The 21,780-nt window shown below is 40.6% G+C and overlaps 1 protein-coding gene across 12 annotated transcripts in view; it reads right to left on the reverse strand.

Annotated features, from left to right (window-relative positions):
• NHSL1 (NHS like 1) overlaps positions 1-21,780 on the reverse strand; it is a 183,027-nt gene that overhangs the window by 72,845 nt on the left and 88,402 nt on the right. Inside the window, exon 1 of one of the 12 annotated variants that reach the window (XM_054062568.1) lies at positions 14,452-14,581. The exons of the other annotated variants lie outside the window; for them this stretch is intronic. Coding sequence (XP_053918543.1) covers positions 14,452-14,467 — 16 coding nt within the window. The 5' untranslated portion in view covers positions 14,468-14,581. Of the gene's footprint in view, positions 1-14,451; positions 14,582-21,780 lie in introns of those variants that run through there. 12 annotated transcript variants of the gene reach the window in all.

Consider the following 21,780-nt stretch of genomic DNA (forward strand, 5'->3'; position numbering starts at 1 on the left):
TCTTCCTCCCTGATGGACACACACATCTCCTGCCTTGGTGCTGCTGCTTGCATTGGCAGCTGCCCACACACTCTGCACCAGCGTGGCATCAGCATTCAAACATGCAAAACACAGAGCACCACCCAGCACAAACTGTCTGCAACACTGACTCAACAGGGCTGGCAAAGTGTAGAAAGTTAGCTGGAAACTGGTTTGTTTGGGATTTGGGTTTTTCATTTAACATCCTGCTACTCTGCACAGCAACCTGAACAGGTAATTTACACTACATAGCGTTTCATATACACCTCACAAGGTCAAATCTCAGCAAACTTGCAAACAGATGAAAACAGCTCTTAGCACGAAACGTTTCGGTAACTTTAATAAATAGGGATGAAACATGCCCTGTCTGCAATTTTGCTTTTTTTTTTTTTTTTTTTTTTTACCAACAATTTAAAGTATCTGCAAAAATATGGATGGAATGGGGAAAATGTGCCAATAGCATGGGTGATAGCTGTTGGCACTGCTGTCTTGCCTGTACATATAGCAGAAACTCCTTGGCATAAACTGAACACTGGCAACCAGGCACCTGACGCAAATGCAGATTCACAAAGCAAAGTACATTTACTCATCAGACTATGAGAAAGACAAACTGTGATTAATACTAGCCGAGTCCAACTCACCCATCAACCACGCTGATGTTCTTGCCTCTGTCAGAATAAATGACTGTCTAGACAGTCCTCCTGGGTGGGATGAACCTCTGACAGTGCTGTTATAGTGAACCAGCTCATAAGGTGGCCCCATTAACGCCTCCCTAATGGGACAGTATCTCTGTAGCCCACTTGTCTAGCCACCACGCCTGCTGTCTCACCCTTTCAATTCCCCCTGATTATCAGGATCTCAGGAAGAGTTGCTGTCATAGATGTGATGCACAAAACTTCTGAACATCTACAGGATATTGATAAACGAGTGCTTTGGGGTTTGTATTTATTTCTCCTGCGGATAGGAACGGTATCTTTTATTGGACAAGAATACAGCTGGAATTCTGTTACGCTCTTTATTTTCATGACTCAAAATCATGTTATTTGACATAAAATTTAAGTGTAGATCTACATATCAAACCAGTATTATCAGAAAACATGAAGCACAAGCACAGGAGGAAGAAGACAGGGGACAGACAAAATTCAGTGTTCAGCAGACTCATATATTCCCAAACACTTTACAAGATGACATAGGATAACATATTGGCCTGGAGTCCCCATGACATTTACCATGCACTTCTCTAGACTACACACATACTCAATTAGCCATGTTTCCAATGCGTGCTCACGAAGTAAGGCTGATGCACAATAATGGGATCAAGGCTAAAATCCAGTTTAACAAGTATATTTACCATATGGTAAGAATTAATGTCCCCACACATTTTTTACTTGAAGAATAAATCTAAATCTCTTCTTCCCGGAAGCCTGGAAGACCTTGGTAACATATATGATAAAGGATTTGGTGAGGGTTATGGCCTCAGGTACTAGCAAATGCAGAACTATTAACAGTTAGGAAGAGGATGTACAATATCATGTGAGGAAGACATCATGTACGTTGCCTTTTCCTGTTCTGTCTCCTTCCAAAAATCCTCTAAAAATAAACTATTACTTTAAACTGTGTCTATATGAAGCAATAATCTAAGTTTGACAAAGTCAAAATTCATCTGAAATTTTACCATAAAAAATCAGATTAAACTTAATTTATTCTACTGCAGGTACAGTACTGATTTATTTTTCCAAATACATGAAAGTCAAGCTCTTCATTTTTCTCAGCCTTAGGCTATCATTTATATAAAGATTTTCCCAAAAATAACATTTTATTTCTTGTACTATTCCTTTTCACGTCTTTCAAAAAATGAACTATTAGTAATGCCAGTATGGATGTTCTAAGTAGACTGATAAACATGCTTTTATTTTTTTGGGCATATTTCATTTTTGCTGAACCACCTCTTTACAGTCAGGCTCTCTTAGGAAGAAAATTGATTACGTTATATAGAAAATAACATTTGGTCTAAAGGAAAAACATCGTTAAGAGTTTGACAGACTCTCAAGACTGGGATTAATTCAGGGATTACAAGAAACAAAATTAAAAAACAACCAAAGAAAACATTAGCCCTTTTATTAGACAAGCACCTATGCTTCTGAGCACCAAGAACTGCAATGATACTGATGACATTACACATAGGAGTTTAAAAAGCCTATAGGATATACTAAATGGGAACTTGAGAGATTTGGAAACATTAAATATTTTAATTTAGTCATTTTAGTCCTACTCTGGTATTAAAGATAATCTTTATAAATATGCTACATAAGAAACTGTATCATCAGTCTTTATGTACAATTTGTAGGTCCTCTAGATAGAAGGAAAATGGTCACATGCACAACGTAGTGAAATAACGGCACTTTTATGAACACCATGCACAACAAAACCATCAAATGAATTAATTTCTGATGCAAGCCCAAAAGCCACATTGGAAATTAAAGAGAGCTTGTAGAAATCCACAGGGATAAATTTTGCCCTAATTAGTGAGTCTATTTTTAGCAGTGATGTGTTGATGCATTCTGGGCTTCTTAGCTGGATCAGCTGAAGGTTTTAAATTCTACTTAAACAGTTATTTTTAAAACAAACAAGAAAAAAAATTATACACTAAACATATTCCACTGGAGGCATATAGCATTAACTAAGCCTTAAAATAATACTCTCAGAGAGAAAGTATCCTCCCTTTACAGATGGATGACTTGCAACACAGCAAGAATGAGGACATGCCTGTGGAGGCAGAGCTCCCCAGTGTCTTTGGGAGCCAGCTCCAACACAGCATGTCCCGCTCTCCTCCCCCTCGTGCGCACCTTCCACTTCCTGTGCATTGAGTGTGTCATATTTATAAGTTTTAACTCGTGTTCCTTAAACACACATACAGCAGACAAAAGCTAAAGAATTTCAAAATGAAGGGAAAAAAACCCTTGAGGTATTGTAATTTGCTTTTTAACAGAACATGAATCTCTGAAACAGGAAGCCAGCAGGAGATATCAGCTCTACAGTATTTAAAGCAAGCCCAACATTTGATGAGCTTCCACAACATGGGCAAACATCAGGGCACAGGAGAGATGAAAGGGACCCAGGTGGGGGGCAGCAGGCACAACTGCCAGGATGCACACAAAGCTTCATGATGCTCCGAAAAGCTCTTTCCATGTGGCCATTTTCACATCTTCCAGCATTAGCTCTACCTCCTACTACTTTCACGGATGTATTTTTATCATATGCTTGCAATCACATAGCATCCATCAAGCTTTTAACTTTTTTTAAATGGACCTAAATAATGAGTCATATGCAGCTAAAAGGGCTCAAACAATTAAAAGCAGTCCTAGCAATGAAACACGCTTCATAAAAAGTTACAACAAGTGTTGCTGACAATTGTATCCCAAACAAAGTAGATGCAGACCCTGAATATGCTGAGGCATTTGGTTAATTTAATTCCTGGTACCCAAACACTCAGCCCTAGATTCAAAGCATCATCCTTAGGAAAACTGCAGCCCTCTGCAGGGACACGGATCAATACAGCAGGACCCAGAACAAAACAGAAAAAAAAAAATCAAAGTAAAAACAAACTAAAAGAAATGTGAGAAATCAATGCCTTGGTGGAAAACAGAAAAGTATTTACAAACCCTCCTAACATAAGTTTCTTGCTTTCTAACGCTCTCTAGCAACTCTATTCCTACTAGCAAAACAGCTACTCTGCTTTCATATTTGCTGTAAGATCAGAATCAACACCCTACCCATTAAAACCATGCAGAGATTGCTGCACATACTGCTGGTATTCTTGATTTTGTCAACAGCCCTCTTCTATCTCTTTATAAACAAATCACTTGTGTCAACAGCGGGGAGAGTCTTCCCTTATGGTCTGCAACAGTTTTCCCTTATTTCACCACCGCGTCAACTCTGAACATACCCATCACCCTCTCTTTTATATCTCAACATATCCATCACCCTCTCTTTTATATCTTAATTTCATTTTTCCTCTGATGTTATGTAATAGCCCTCTACAATTATTTTTAGTCCAAATGGAATTTTTACATACATTGCATATGTAAAACAACAAAGGAGAAAAACCCACTTTCTATTACATTATTGGCAGTCCCTGGGCACTTACAAATACACTTCTGTGCTCCAATTATCCATGTTTACTTTCAACTATAAAGCCTTCTTAAGAGCAAAAAACAATGTCGTATGTCTGATACTAACTCTTGATCAGTGGTTTGTAGTATTTAAATGAGAAAGCAAATAAAGTCAGCTGTATAAGACTCAGGTAACTTAGAAAAGCCTTTCCGTGCCTTTCCATTTCAGCTTTGTTGCAATACGAAAAGAAAGATGAAGTATTTTGGTGGCAGCATTCTGGGAACCAGACCACCTTTGGGAAGGGAGTGATGCACACTTGGGACAGAAGTTAAAGCCATTAGGGAGACAGAAGCAATTAGATACTACTGCTGGTAGTTGAAACAAAGGCTATGCTTGTTGCCTTACTCCAGAGGCTGGGTTCCACACAGTTACTGCTTTTTCCAAAAACAAAGAGCAAAAGAAGGTGCTGCCAAACGCTAAAGGAGAGGGCAACACTGGTCTGCCCACACAATCTACAAGCAAAGGAGTTGCATCTCTACTGGCTTATTTTACAACTCATATTAAATGGCAATTGAGAGTTGTGGCAGGACTATCCATTTCAGGGCTCTTCATTAAAATCATTACCATGGTAACAGGAAAAGAAAGAAATTGCCTCCCCACTCCTATTTTCTCTCTCAATTCCTTTATGGCATTAAAACCTGGAGATGGAAGTATTTTCCCAGTATAAAGCAGCAGCAACCTTGCTGCCACCCAAGCAGATCACTGGAAAAGTCCACACACAGTGGGATTTTCAATACAAAACGAAAGGAGGTTACAGTACTTGACAAAAGCCAGTGTCAAAAAGCAGCCTTCAGTCAGAAGGCTACAGCATCCCAGCCCTTCTTCTGAAGGAGATGCTCTACTGAGGCTGCCAGTCGCTCATGGACACCATCACCGCTGTCAAAAACACAGTGCCACCTCCTGGACATACACATTCCTGGGAAGTCCTGCTTTGGCCAGGTGCATAATGAACAATCAAGAAGGCTTTCAAGATTTAAATGATGAGAATTATTAGAAGAATTCAAATCCATATTGAGAGAGTTCATTTTTTTAGTGGGTACTTTAAAAACTTTTATTTTTACCTAGTCAGAGTGCTTCGATGAGTGCCCTATAAAGAACTGCTTTTAGCTTCCATGTAGGAAAGAAAAAAGTAAAACTAAGTTTTGCTAACAGAGCGCTGCTTCAGCGCATGGTAAGGTAAATCTGAGATATTAAAAGATGACCTTATCTGCTGCTCATCCATTTTAGACAAAAATTGCCAGATGATCCCTACCCCATGCAAGGTGAAGATTTTCTACTCTGTGGGGCATAATGCGCAACATTGAAGAGCACCAGTCAGCTGTTGCCAGGCAGAGGCATTTGTTCACTCTTTTTCAGACCACAGAGCAGCAGCTAATTAATTAGATACAAATATATTACAATATAATGCAACACTAGTAAAATGTCAAGGAAGGAGGAAGAAAGGCAAACCTAATTGTCATAAGACTAAATTCAACAGTTGTGCTTTTCACTTAGCGGCGTGAAAGGGTCTCCCTGCATATCGGCACACATTCCAGACGCACATTAGTTCAGCTCAGGGATGCTCCTTTACAGACAACCCTGGCCACCACCATATCTTGTGCAACTGGCTTGCACTGCATGCTCAAGGACCTCACAACTACTCCTCACTACAGATCCCTTTCTCTCTTCTGTCACACCACTTGCCACTGTAGATATAGTTTCTCATAATCATTACTGTGTGCTTATGATAAGAGAGTTTTACTATTTTTAATTGCATGACCAATGAAAAAAAGTAACCTTTTTACATACTTCTGTCAGCAGTCTAGGGAAAAGCTATACCTCAAAGAGAAGTATGTGGAAAGAACTAAAACAATGCTTTTAATCAAATATAATCATACTAACGTGGAAGGGTTCGGTACAAAGTTTTTAATCTAAACTATCACATTTGCTTGCAAATGGTATTTATGCAAGATAAACCAGGTAGCACTAGTTTCTTAGGAAGTTTGGCTAAATACAGCCCATTTATTTTACAACAGGTCACGTAGAGGCTTTTAAGAAAGAGTAAGTAAACTCTTGGATTTACAGATCATACCAGAGGAAGGTATCAAATTCCACTAGAAAGACTAATGGCAAAAGTATGCACCCATTGCCACAGGAAAGATTAAGCTAATGAGGAGCAGTATTAAGTAGCAGCATTTCAATCTGAAACAAAGTCACACCATAGGAATAATTTTCTTCAAGTCCTGGATCAATAATACATACATATACTGTGTAAACTTTTTAGCACTGATTATGTACGCTAGAGTTTTAGAGAAAATTCATATTGACTGAACAGTTTTGCATGCTTAACAACAAACTTCCTGGACTGCTCTTTCATGCAGAACATGAAGTTAATGGTTGAAGTCAGCTGTTCTTACAGTTACGGTACCTGATTCCCCAACAAAATTATTAAATGCAGGTGCTATAGCTGCTATGCAGCCTACCAGCAGCCACCTATGCTTCTGTTAATTTCAGAATTACATATTCTGAAATTTCATATTTTGACATAATAGATCCTCTTCAGGCTACTGGATAAAGACAAATTTGAAGTGAACAGTTCATTATAAATGATTTTGTTATTCAAGTCACCCAGCCTTTACATATACTTTACACTACATTAAAAAAAAAAAAAGACAGTAAAGCCACACAAACCAGGACAATAATTTAAGAACGGGTTTTGAAATTTTAGCAGAAAAGTAAAATTATTTTTAACTTATTTGAAAGCAATCCTTTAAAAAGAGAAGCAATAAGTCATCAGCACGACCCCTGCAGAAGAGAACACCACAACAAACCCTTAAAGACCTGCAAGGTGGAGTCACAAGCTGTTTGACTCAATAGGGTGGGACATCTGTCACCACAGCCATCCCCTGAACAGCCATAGGCAGGGCCGCTGCCCTCACCAGCCACGCTGCTCCACGGCATGCACTGAGTTATAAAGATACACACAGACATGCTGAAGATCAAGAAAAATAAGGCTTTGAAAAAAAAAATCAAAACCTGTCTTCCAAGTATCCATTAGGCAGGAAAAACAGCTTTTCTTTTTTCCTACTTCTATTCTTAAATATATCTTTAGTCTCAGCCCTACAGAGGAGAGTTGTTGCCATCTCAAGTCTCACCACAGCTGCCAAGGGGAAAAGGGTTTAGTAAGGTCTAAGTCCATGTCATGTGAAAGCATTCTTCTGAAACCTGCAGAAGGCAACACGGAAAAGGAGACGACAGTTTTTGTTTTGCCTTTTCTGATTCACTCTTCTGGAAAGGAAAGGTGAACAAAAGTGACCTTGCTCCTCATAAAATTCTCAAAACATAGCTGTGTAAACAGGCAGCACATATTTAATTTTTAAAAATCCAATTAATGGGCTAAGCTCATACTCCTCCTAACTTGACAGCCACCTTTACTCCACGTGTGTTCCCAGTTCCCCCCTCAGCCTCCTGCCCAGCACACCGCCTGTAAGGAGAGAAGTTTAACACCATACTTCTTCCTCAAGAATGATTCAGTGTTCCCTCTATCTGCTTATCTTCCAGCAGGCACCTGCATGGAGAAGGGCACCTGTCTGCAGGGTGCTACACAAATGATGGCTCCTGGTTGCCAGCAACCACAAAAACTCCGTTGTGATCCTGAATTCTTCTGAGGTATGCAACTGAGAAAACAAAAAGCAAACCCGACTGACTAAAGAAAGGTGCATTTGTGCACTCCGATGGTGGAAAGCTTTTCTCCAATTTATTTAACAAACCTCCCTGCAAATTAAGCCTTCAGGCAAGTGTCCAACTAATTGACCTTAATAACGAAGAAAGGAAAAACCTGGGGTTTCCTCATTACTTAGCGTCATGCTTCTTTATCCCACATAAGCATGTTTAAAAATGCAGCAATTCTTTTAAGGCTAAAAGACACACAGAATTATCCAAGACTTTGTGACTGAGTTCTAGGCAGAAAGAACTTTTTCCTCCTAAAAAGCAGGCTCTGCCATTGCTGAAGATGCCTTTGCTTCAGCACCACAAGTATTAGTCCTTCCTTGTCTTCACTATAGGATGTGGCTAAAATTCCTGTTTTCTCTGTTTCAGCAATTATTAAAGGGTTTAAACTAAAATGGGGACTTAAACTCTCCCCAAACTTATCAAGAACCATCTTAAAAACACTTCTTTGTCCACATTATCCTGTTTTGAATTCTGTTCTACAACTTCCCATCTTGGATAGTTTGGGACCTTTTAATGTCTGACTTCAATTAATTCAGAATGCACTCATAACCATTCATCTTGTGCCAATACTATCCTTGGACTTCAACAGGTTTCCTCCCTCCTTATGGTATTTACCTCCCAGGCTACCAGCTAGACTAAATAAGCCATACTTCCGTAATCCTTCAGCACACAACCAGCAATTAAGTATTACGTTCAAAATATTCTAAAGTCTTAAGGTCCAGATAAGTTACACAAGAGCTTCAAATGCCAGAATTTTCAGTTTTTTTTAAAAATATAACGAGAAATAAGTGGGACACTGTAGAGGACTGGGACTCAGACAACATTGGGATAATATTAAAAAAAGATGCCTGGGATAATTATAGACTGTTTTGCCAGCCATTAACCACAAGCAAGATCACAGCTGTGACAGGACTCTGAATAAAAGAACTAATAAAATTTCCATCACTTAATACCAGGCAATGTACTTTCATAGGGATTTGGTCTCCCATCTAATGAAGGTTTATGGTATTTCACCAGAAGTACCAGTGGCCTTATGCACAAATGCTGATGGAGAAGAGGGAGCAAAGCCAATGTAAGAGCCTGACACGCACTGACACCACAAATCTGGTAACGCTATACCTAAACAATGTGAAATTGTTACTATGCTTAAACCGCTAAAAAATGTATGAAGATATTTATAGGTTCCAAGTATGCACAGGCTGTTTCAAAGAGCACTTCAACATGAAATTCTTCCAGTGCTTATGAATCCAATCAGCTGTGCATGCTACATTTTTTCATCTGTTTTAATATTCTCTAGCCTGCATGCTTTTGCTGTTTAAAATCAAGTGTTGGCTCCTTGCTGCCATTTGACAGAAATTCACTGCCCTCTACTACTGCTTTGCATAGCCATCACCATCTGCGTTGTACTCACAACCCTCCTGATGATGGAGAGGATTAATAGATATTGTTTAAAAGCAAACATTAACAGGTCAAGGAAAACAGCAGATGATCTTTCTATCTAAGATTTAGATAGGCCCTCATTGGGATTGCAGTGCTGCGTGAATTGTGCAAACAGCTCCTGTTGCAGCCTGCAGAAAAGAACTAGACGTGGAGCAGAAAGGCAGAGTGTGCATTAAATGCTCACGTGAAAGTAAAATTAGAGTCCAAGGAAAAGCTGTGTGTTAATTATAGATCCTTGACAGAAGACAAGTCAATTTTCATAGTCTTAAACACTGAACAGCACCACTCGAGTAAACTAACGAGACTACAATCATCAAGTATCTTGATCTGTGTGTATTTATTCTGCACCGTGTTTGCAAAGCACAAATTCAAATACTGGGAGCTAGGCACATACAGCAGTCTGTCCTGACCGCCACATTTCCAATCATCAGCTAAAGACCGACTGAAGGAGAGGTTCAACACTAACTGATTTTGCAGCTGGATCTATACAATTTGCCTTGTCACTGCACACTTCAGGATGAAAGTCCTGCATGCCCTGGGAAAGGTGTAATGCTGGAAGAGATCATTATCTAACGCCCGATCATGTTCACCCTGCTTCGCTCACTGCCAGTGGCCTTCTTAAAAATTCAACGGAAAAAATAGGTGCCCACACCCTGTCCTAAGACCGAAAAAAGAAAAGCAAAACCACAGCAAACAATAGGCATTCATTCTGCAGGTTCTGTGCCCTGCCATTTGGTGGTCTCCTTGGTGGCAGTCACATGAAACAGCACCAAGGAGTGGAACAACATGTTTACACAACATGGTGAACAAACATCTTTATGGGCAATCTCTGAATCCCAGAAACAGCGGCTGGAGTACAACACTCTCCCCCAATGGGTTGGCGTAGCAGAAGTATTCTCAGAGGTTTCTATTTGAGCCAAGAAACGAGTGGGAAAGACAGTTTCTATCCCAGGCACTCTGCTACCTTTGGAAATCGACTTTGCTTTTACATATGCTGCCTTCCTTCGCACATATTTCCTTCCAATGTATTTAGATTGTAAATTTATACAAGCAGGAGCAGTGTTTTACTTGGTGCTCAAATACGTTACACAATAGAACCATAACTATAAGTGGAGCAGTTGAATGTTATTTAAGAGAAAATAATAGAAGTACACGGGGATCCCTCAACATTTCCAAGAACCTGGCCGGCTTCAGCAAGAATGTTATTATCCAAAACTATACTCTTCCTTTAGTTCTGTTCAATCTCATTTCATGCTTCCAGGCGTGGCTAGAAGCAATTCCTTTTCACTTCTGCCTGACAGAGAGAGGCCACTCCTGCGCCAGATGCTATCAGCCATGCTCCACCACAGACATATCTTTCCTCACCTCTGTACCTCTCCTTCTTTCAGTGTGAGGTAATAAAGTTGTTATTTCATCCATAAAACCTTCAAACTTCAAGTAGTCTTACACACTGATATCTCTTCAGTAATTAAATAAAAACCTAACTTTTCAATAGCATATGAATACACCGTTTTTGACAGCTCTCTCTGTGGCTCTCTGGCACAGCAGGGACTCACACAGGTATAACCATGAACACTTCCACGCAGCAGACAGAGCGAGGGAGCAGCAGCTGCATCCGAGATGAACCAGGCAGCCATTCACTTAAGTGGGACAGGAAAGTCAGTGGCAAAGAAAAGGGACTGGAAAAAGCACATCGGAAAGAATAACTCCATAAGATACAGGTAAAAGGAAGAAAACCAGCAGAGCTCTTCTTTCCGAAGCAGATTGTTTTTAACTCGAAATCATATGCCTGATACTTGGTCCTCATCCGTTTCTACTAATTCTGCATTTGTTCAAACTGCTTATATGTTTTGAAGAAATGCAGATTTGAAATGTCCTCTAAGTTACTCACCCTATTAAAATAATGCACATGACATAAAAACAATTACAAAAAGAATGGGTCTGACTCACACGTCCCATTGTGATTACACACAACCCAGACAGGAAAAAAAAAAAAAAGAATGAAGTCAAAAGAACAAATGCCACACAATTAATCTTAGGCTTAAACTAAACTCATTACATTCTGCAAGGAATCTTCACTTCGGCAGATTCCTTCATTTAGGTCACTATGCATCCCCTCCCTCATTCTGGCCTGCTGTTAAAGACACAAAAAAACCTAAAAACATAAACTAGAAAGAAATAAAAAAATTAAGAAAGCAACTTCTACAAATTTTTGCTTGCGTAGTTGAACTGTAAAAATGTATTTTTTCAAAGATATCAGAGAAAATCTGTTTCTGATTTCAAACATTGGATATTTTATGAGAACATTGCCAAGAAAGGAATCCAAGGAATGTCCTTATGCACACAGAACACACGAGACAACTGGTGAGCAGCCCTGTGATCTTTCACAAAAAAACAAATTAAAAAAATCTGCATTTCTAGCATGGAACCCCTCTCCAGGGAGCAAGCAGCACATGCCTGGGATTTTTCATGGATAGCTTCTATCATAACTTCTTGCTATTATTAGTGTAAAGGACTTCCCCCTTAAATCCACAGCTGTAAGACAAGCAAGGATGGAAAATACTTCCCAAGTGCAGGCAAGCAGTAAGTAAGCTCGTATGCTTGCCTTACAGCGTTCCTTGGCACTATTCTCCTTCTACAAAAACTATGAAGGAAATAGAAACTCTAGGCAAATATTACAGAAACATGAGCTCATTTTTCAGTGCATGCCAGTGAACTGGCTCATGACCCTTCTAGGAATTAATTCTTTTAAAAGAAAATTTATTTGAATCTTCTGTTTACACCTCTTCAGTCCAAAAGATTAATAACAAGCATTCAGCATTGCATCTGCTGCAGATGCCCAATTTTGATCTAACACCAATACAACTCATGCTTCGTGCAATGGAGCTCCCCTCAAGGGCCACACCAAAGAACTTAGCACTGCTCATGGGCCAGTGTGTGGTGCAAGGGCCACCCAACACCCTGGTGCCGGAGAGCTGGAGTAGTCTGCAAGAAGATAGTGGGTCGTCCACCACGCATGGGCAGAGGCTCCCAGCACCCACCGCCTCTTTTCCCCAAGCATCTTAAGGGGCAGCTGGGAAGGACATAGTGAGAAGAGGCTTTGTGCTGAACGGTTCAGGCCATTATACAGCAAACAGAAACAGAGAAATAAAAACTCAGAGGCATCAGGCCCTTAAAGCTCATGGAGACAAAGTTTTAGAGCAGGGATTTCATCAGTGCTGCAATGCACACCCAGCACATTCATACCCACCAAATACACCGACTGAGTCCCTACGCAAACCTGGGACTAATTCCTCTGACTGAGACTTTGCTGGACCAGACTGAGAAAACACGGTGCGAGTTGGTGGCCAGGGCAGCGCCTAAACAACTACACTGCACTGCTTCTTCCTGAGCCCTCAGATCCCAAACAAACCAGCATCTGAAAAACAAATCTGTTTTGCTCTTTCAAAGACAAACAAATCCTCCTCCCTATACAGGCTACCATCAAGGCAGTAAAAGGACTGGTATGTAACAACTTCTCTCCTACACATGTTAAGGTTAAAAAAAAAAAATAAATAAACCAAAGATAACACCCCAGTTGATTGTTTCAGGATCATGATTTTCAATGCATAATAATAACAACTGTTGTTCCTTGAGGTAGAGAGAAGTCTACTGCAAACTAACAAAATATTGCAAACCACAGTGACTTAGAGAAAGCAGAATGTAAGGGCTTGCAAACAGGAAAAAAGTTGAAATATGACAATCAAGATGTATTGCTACACAACAAATGTATTGACTGCTTTGAAGAATAGATCTAATATGGATTTTATAACTAACAACTTTTCTTATTCAGAAATAAAACCTGAAAACTTTGGAAAAAACATTTTCCATACATTCAAACTAAGAGTCATTAAAAACAAGTGTAATTCAATTTTAATATACAAGACATGAATATTTTACTTCTGTAGAAAGTCATTTGCTGCACATATGACATCTCTAAAATAATTCTTGCTTCATTTTCAATCGTGTGCTCCTGACTACAGAACTCTCAGTCTTCTTAGCTGCCTGGCTACCCAACTTGCTTGAAAATATTTTACCTGTTAACACTCTTTATTTAAGTAATAACTTCTACCTCTAATTTTATGCTTTAAAAAAAAGTTTCACCTTCCATTGTTTCTCAGTTCCAGTGATCTGTTGAACTGTCATGAATTGAAAACATCTTGTTGTGCAGGTAGAAAATTTGAAGCGTGTAGTTTTTTACTTTGTATGCTGCAACAATTTCATTTAAGATAAGCTACTACACAGCAAAAGGTGTTGTGCAATTCTTTCAGGTTTTGTCTACAAACACTGACTCACTACTCTGAAATTTGCAGGAAAGGAACTTTTTTTTGCCTTTTTCAATTTATGGTTGGCAACTGTACCAAGACCCTTATTGGGCACTTAGCACAACCAGGAATCATAAAAGCAGTAAAAGTTTTGAATGATCTTAGAGAGAAGAGCAAAACATTCTAAGCAAGCACTGATAAGCACTCAAATATTTAATCTAATTGCTATTCTTTCCCAGGGAAAATATGTCTTTTACAACTCCTAAACCCTTCCTTACTACAGCTCTTTGCTGTTAGCTTTCGACTACTATGCTTCGCTAAGAAATGTAGCAGTATAATATCAGTGTTGAATAAAAACAGATATACAGGAGTTAAACAAAAATAGCAAGCTTTTCCTAGTCCTTTAGTTTAAGAACCAGGTTCTTAGGAAGTGCGGTTAAAATAATTCTTTTAAATATTTGTTTGGACTTACAAACTCTTACTGCTGGGACGGCTCTAAATGACAGCAAGCATCACCCAGCGGAGCAGTCGGTGTTTCTACCAAGCCTCTGCAATACCGCGGTGGGATCAATCCTCCGTTCTCCTCCTCCGTGACATATCATCCATCACGGGGCAAACCCGAATAAAGGTAAATAAGCGCCTGGTGCAGCATCACCAGTAAAGATGCTCCACACCATGGGCTCACCGCAGAAATCCCCGCTCGGAGCCCCCGGTGCGGGCAGCCCCGCACACCCCCCGGCCTTTTGTCTGGCCAGCTGTCCCGCTGGAACAAAAGGAACGAATCCATAAACTCTCGCAGCCTCACCTTTCAGGCAGAACATCCTGCAGCCGTGCCCGGCAGAGGCGAGGAGGGACCGTGCGCTCCCGCAGTGCCCGGAGCAGCTGCCCCCCAGCCCAGCCCCCGGGGTCCCCGCCCCGCTCCGAAACGCGGGCGAGGGGAGCGGCCGCCGGTCATCTCCGGGCTGTCCTGCAGCCCCCCCGCCTCAAGGCGACTCTTACAGCTCATCCGGCAGCGTTTTCACTGCTGTGGATTTATTTTACAGCGTTGGAAAAATACATTGCTTCAATCCGCTCGACAGTTCGTTATGAATTAATAACTCCGCTCTTAATGATTTCTCTTTTTCCTGCAAGGTATGTCTGGTCTCTCTCCAGAAAGTGCTTTGTTTGTGCAGTCTTCTATTTAATCCACACATATAGGCTTAATTAAGAAAAATCATAGACTCATAGAATCATACAATCATACAAACACTAGGTTGGAAAAGACCTCTTAAATCATCAAGTCCAACCATTCCTATTTGCCACTAAACCATGTCCTTGAGTACCCTGTCTACCCGTCTTTTAAATACCTCCAGGGATGGGGACTCAGCCACGTCTCTGGGCAGCCTCTGCCAGTATCACGCAAGTGCACCTGAACGGTCCAGCTAGAGACAGCTCATCTTGCCCTGACTGCTAGCAAGAGACAGAGGACCCCTCCACCCAATCTTCTGTACAAATTAACAGCTGAGAAAATCTCAACAAGATATCAAACCGTGCTGCGTCTTAATTGATTTCTTATAATATGATGAATACTACAGTTTCAAGAATCAGGGCTTGCCTGCACTTTATGAGGGTATATTCCCTCTCACTAACATCTGCTGGTGCCAAATTTCCACAGCACCCCACTTACTCTCCACAGTCTAAGGCGAAAATGCTTATTTTTTTTTAATACTTTATATTCTTTCTGCTTACCCAGCTCAGCAACAGAAATGTGGCTAAAAAGATTTCCTGCACACACCATATTTCTGCAGAGATAACCTTCAGGAATAGAAGCAAACAAAGTTGTAAGCTTTTTATTTTTATAGGGGTCACAAAGAGCTGCCACCAACACTGGGATTACAGGTGATACTTGGGTCTAAATGTAGCTGTGTTGACTAACTTTTATAGGGTCTGGCTTTGTACACCAAAGAAACAGAAGAAGCAAGGAGCAAGGCAAGAGTCAGGGTAACCTACCTTGCTGAACAACCGAGAATTACAATTGTCTCCAAATGCAGGAGTCCCCATGCAAAGCCAAATGAAAATAAAGAACACACGCAAACAGATGTTATCTTCGGGTGGAGCTCCAGAAAAAAACCCGGTCAAGGCACCTTGAAAACAGCAGTTAAAACCCCAGATGAAGCAGCAATAATGAGACCTTGAGTAGCATTAAGCCATGCCTAGGTCCTAAAGCATCACGTTTCAAGTATGTCATCATCTAAGAAAAGTCATTTTAGAGTGGGATAAGAGCAGGCTGCTGTGGCAGAAAAGTGAGACATCACAATGGAGTAGCTCAAATTCCAGAAACAGGGTTTATATAGCTTAGTCTGCCTTTTCTCTTTCAAATCCTGCTAAAAAGGGTACAGGCTAACGTCGAGATTTCCTTATGCTCTGGGAAGAAAAGGGCCCTTTCTCCTTAATTGCATTTTCTGGTGCTTCAGGCACGCACACTGTATTTCCTACCATAACTCTTCAGAGGGAACCAGGAATAAACACTTCGTGGAAGCAAAATAAACAAAAAAATATTGTAGCTGGAGGAAGGTTACCTGGATACCAGAGGGACTGTAAGGTACAATCTTGTTAAGTATACTCATTAATTACCTGGAAGGGCAAGTAAGCAGCACATCAGTGATAGTCACCGGGGACTGAGTGCAGCTGCAAACACACTGCTGGATACTAAGAAACAGCACAACAGAAACACAAGTAGAAAACTAATAATAATAATAATAATAATAATAATAATAATAATAATAATAATGGCAAAACCAGCAGTCAAACTGCACATAGGCAGTGGGAAAAACCATTGATAAAACAAGGAAGAGGAAGCCAACTACAGGACAATAATATTGCCTGAGACATGGCTTAGAGACAAGACAATATTCAAGTACTGAAAAGTCAGAAATTGCTCTGGGCCTTAACACGGGCGACACATAGCCCTCTGTGAGGGTTTGGGCCAGCATCTCTTTGCCAGGGAATATTCTCTGTCCTGTTCACTGGCTCCCACTCTCGCCAGGAGGAGAGCAGAGGACCCTGAATGGGATCCCTACCTTCCTGATGCTTACTGGAAGAATGGAAATGCTATATATAATGTATATATTTTTAATAAATAAATTAAATAAAAACTTACAAAGTGGAGTAGAATTATCAAACCTCAGCATCTATTTCCACCCCCTTTTTAGTGTGTCAGGACTCTCTGAGATCCCCAAAGACATGTGCACAGCTTTACAAGCAGCAAAACTAAAGAGGCCTGGTATCCCACCAAGTACCTCATAGTGGGTGGACCTTGCTGTCTAGGAAGGCAAAAGGTCCAGGTGATGCTCTTCTGTTGCCTGGGCACTTGCAGCAACCAGACAGGTGCCTGAACCCCCTCTGTCAGCTGTGACACTTGCAGCACATCACACCTGGTCCCAACTCCAAGTCCCATGAGGGAGTTCTCTGGCTCCCTACATCTCAGTTTGCTTCCTGTGACAGCAAGGAATGAGGTTGACCCCTTGTACTGGGATGAACCCTATGGAAACAATATGGAAATACCTTCCAACAGCCAAATTACAAAGTATACTGACTGTGTAAAGCATCACATGTCAAGTTGTATACAAAGAGACAACTGCAAGCGTGAAGGAACGTATCCTACCACATCTACCCCATCAAGAGTGAAGTAGAGGTGACGATGCCAACTGCCATGACCACCTCTCACAGAGGCACTGCTCCTACTAACTAGTTGCTAAATAGACTAGGCTTCATAGAGGAGACCCCAATAGACATGGAGAGTTGTGCATTGTATATCTATAGTTAATAAGGACTAGTCATGGTATTTTAAATAGAAATGTGTTAACCACATGAAGTCAGGAATTTTGATGCACCAAATCCTGTCTTTCATGCTTTCCAGAAACTTTGAAGTCACTGAAGTTCCTATCAGCTCTCTAAGAACAACTAGAAGAAATAGGTCAGTGCCATTTTTCCCTTGTTGAAAGCATAACATCAATAGTGCCGTTTACTCTTAGCTGCCCTAACGTGAAAATGCAACAGGATGGAGGGAAATAAATTTAGGAAAAATATATATATATACTTGCACCATTTGTTGATACTAAAGATTGTACTATTGAAAAGAACATGGAAGAAAACGCAGCTCAGACCTGCTCAACTCATGGAAAAAAGGATGGGAGTTTAGTTATCTCTGTCTTGCTTCACATGTTGCTGCCCAGCAAAGCGCATCCCAATTTGACTGCTAGCTAGCAAGGCTGTTGGGATGTCTAATCAAATCTTTTTTCCTTTTAGAACCAAAGTGCTCTGCAGACACATACATTTCTGGTCCCCTGAATGGCTGCCAATTATATCAAAAGAGATTTTTTTCTAAAGCCTCTGACATGTTTCCCTTTCACACCGTGCATAAAATAAACAACAAACCCCCAACCCTGAAAAACTACCCAAAGAAAACAGCTGGAGTAAAAATAAAATTTTCAACTTGAAGGTTGTCACAGTCCAACACCAGTTAATCTACAGTCAGCTCAGGCGCTAAGGAAAGCCAGACCCAGAGCCTACCAGGGGCTGTGGTCCCACTGGTGATAAGAGGGGAGAGATAAAGAGAGGTCAGGTCAGTCCCAGTGTATCTTTAAAGAGGCAGCATTGACTCAGAAACTGAGCACTGGCTGAAAAGATATTAACCATTATTTTGATAAGTAAAACCAAATATCCTTGAAACTCCAAACTGAGAGAAAATATTTTGCTATTATCTCTTGCAGTTGATAGCATATATTATGTTACCTGTTCCACTTGAGGAATTCTTCACTGATTAGGGTGGAGTTTCCTCATACAGTGAGGAACAAAAGAAATATCTTAAGAATTATTATAAAAGATTAAAGTAGTTTGGGGAAAGTCACAGCAAACATAACGAAACAAGCAACTTACCCAAATGATCAGGCTGGAAATTATGTCCTTTAAAGCAGAATCCACTGTGAATAATTAGAATAACCCTATGATTAATTCAAAAACCTCAAGCTAATAAATATTCACCATAGCAGGATTTAAAATGATGTGTCTTATCCTGCAAAAAGTAAGGCAGGCAGGTGACTTGTGCTAAGTGAACCTTCTCAAATAATCAGTGAAACGAGTACTGAGCTACTCATGTACTCCCAGATATGCAGCTACGGGATCTTGTCTCACCTTTCAAGACCAGCATGAGAAACAGAATCTTCTAACTATTCAACGGTAGAAGAAAATTGAATTTTAAGCACTTTTAAGCAACAAGGATGAACTGAACCAATATAAATATTTGAAAATGCTTCCCATAATTAAAACTGATTTCTAAAACAACCTTCTTTCAACAAAACCTCTGAAACTATTTGAAATTGTTTTCCTAGCGAATTAAACCTAAAGCACTGACCTCTTGCTGAACGGAGGAACGTAGTTCCACTTTAGTCTCATGTCAATTCAGGAGCCAAAGTAAAATCCTTTACCTACGTGTCCAGTTCTCTTTCTTTAAAAGGCGATTTTCGGTGAAACAACTTTATTTCTATTCCTATCCTAGCTATAGCTGTACTGGCAGAGTTTGCAGTTAGATACTACATACAGCATTTGTGAAACTGTTATGGTTTCTGATTATTACGAAGTTCTTCTGCAGTACACCCAGCAATGTCTGCAGGTGCAAAGTGCTTGACGTTAAAAATAATAAAATAAATGGGTTTAGGTATGGGCTGCCTTCTGCCTCAAGTGAGGAAGAAAACATGCAATGAAGTCATTAATTGTTTTGCCTTATCTTTTGTTTGCCTTACTCTTCAGACAAAGGGCACAGAAAGGGCAAAATCTTTTTTTAAGAGCTGCTGTAGGTCAAGAAAGGAATCTGTAACTCACTTCTCCAAATTCAGTCAGGAATTTCTTTTCTGCAGAAGCTGAACAAAGAGGGCATTCCTATTTGTGCAAGGAGGACCAAAGTGTATAAAGGCTTACAATATGACAAAGAGAAAAAGAATTATACCACAACAGTCACTGATGGTCCTAAATCTGAAGACAGGCTAAGTAAAAATTCTGAAGAAAAACAACAGGCAATCCAACAATATCAACCTGCCACTAAAATATCTTTTCCTAAGTTATAGTAGAATAATAATAATAAAAAAATCATTGTTACGCAAGGGTTGTGCGTGTCAAATGATCTTTGATTAATGGATGCAACAGGGCTTTATGTTTAATTTAAAACAAAACCAAAAGCCCCTCGCGGGCACTTTCATTTGCCCAGTCACCTGTGTGCCACTCCAGAAAATCCGACAGGTGTACCATAAGTTGACATGGGCTTGCTCCTGCAGACTGTCAACATCAGTTTCACTAACCCAGATAACAACAAGCTGCTGAGGAATGCTCCGAGGCCACCTTTGGGTAACTGGGAATATAAAAATTACAGGCAGCACGAAGGACACCTGAATTAGACCCCATTATCATCCTTGCATCCAAAGACAACTGTACTGTTACACACCATCCTATAAGAAGGAGGAGGAGAAAAGAACAGGTTGTTTCTCAAAATACACACAGCTATGGCACACTGTCACCAAACACAGAGCAATGGACTTTCATCAAAAAACCTCCCCAAGGCTGAAACACTCACCAGACAAACACAGAGAAGCACACAGAAAAATCAGTTTCTCTTCTGACGTAAGGTGTACAACCGTGTAGGCATGCCACCAGTACCACCTGGGGAGCCGTCTTCACTGACATTGTCAAAAAGCTTACCGAGCAGACTAGAAATAGTTCACTGAATCACTGTGCTAAAACCAGCAGTACTTTAAGCAGTTCTCTTTTGATTTCAAGCTATGGGCCAAAATACACCCAAATCCTTGAAAACAAATGACAAGAACTGGCACTTGGGTATTTGCTGTCGTTAGGTGCCAAAGTGAACCAGCACTCTCATCAGTAATCGTGCACAGAGCAGGGTGACAGAACAGTTTGTAGGTTATTACTGCTTCACCTTGTGTTTCAATAGGAAATAGTCCTGAATCTCCACCTGTTTCAGCTTTCTCCTCACTACAAATCAGAGACAGCCTCAAGGCATTTTCTGCCATCATCCCTGGGGTAGGAATACGATTGCTTCTTCACTGAGGCTCCAGCACGCATGTGAAGTGTAAGCACAGAGCAGGGAGAACAAAATGAGTTATTTCTCACTTGACCTGGTTAGTTTAATAGATTTTGCTGTCTTCCCCACAGTCCCATCTGAATTACAATCCGGTGGAGACTGCGGAGGAGTTGCAGTCCACTCAGTGTTGGTCCACCTCCACCATCTCAGTGAGCCAACACTCCAATGAAAGGAGTTGTGCTGCTGAGCACAGGGGATCTTCTCTAGTGCAGGTCAAGTTGGCTACAAGTCAAACACATAATTTCATATCTGATTCTGCCACTGCATGTCACAATGACCTCATTTTCATTCTCAAATGAAAATGTCATATTTACTGTGTATGGCATTACATGCATTACTTGAGGCTAATAAAACTGAGTTAATAACTCCTGGACAAAAGTTTCCATGTAAGTGTACCATATGCTGTAATCAGTCACCCTTACTCATCAGCTCTTCAGCAGTCCTGACTGCAAGGGAACAGACACAAAAGACTCCATGGAAATTACAAGCAAGTACAAACAAATTCCAGTTTCCAAAAGGCAACAGACTCCCCTATTCATTAGTTTCTATACATATTTCAGGCATTGAAATGAGGCATGAATGACAGAACCGAAATTAAAAGCCTGTTTTTAACGTAGGTCTCTCTTTAATTAACATAGTCAGTAGTAAGGTGCCTACAAGAGTGTGATTCAGAGTATTAAGCCAACTACATAGCCTGTGAGCATCCCTGCTGCATTTGGGGAGCAAAATCTGCATGTGTAAAATCAAAACAAATCCAGAGGGAAGTAAGAAAATTCACACGTGCAAGCAAGCAAAAAGAAAGAGAGACAGCAGGTAATGCGAGCAGGTATGATGGGACCTGACCAGCAGGCACGTGCTACGTGCACCCAGGTGCACGATGCCTGGTGGGCGGTTGCTGTTCCCTGGCATAGCAGTGAGGAGGCCAAGCCATGCTCTCCTCCAGCAGCGATCCCTATCGAACGTGACCTGCCAACTGTAAAACACAGCTTCTTGTGCCACGGTTAA

Source organism: Cuculus canorus, chromosome 3 (genome assembly GCF_017976375.1).
Source record: "Cuculus canorus isolate bCucCan1 chromosome 3, bCucCan1.pri, whole genome shotgun sequence".
Lineage (NCBI taxonomy): Eukaryota > Metazoa > Chordata > Aves > Cuculiformes > Cuculidae > Cuculus > Cuculus canorus.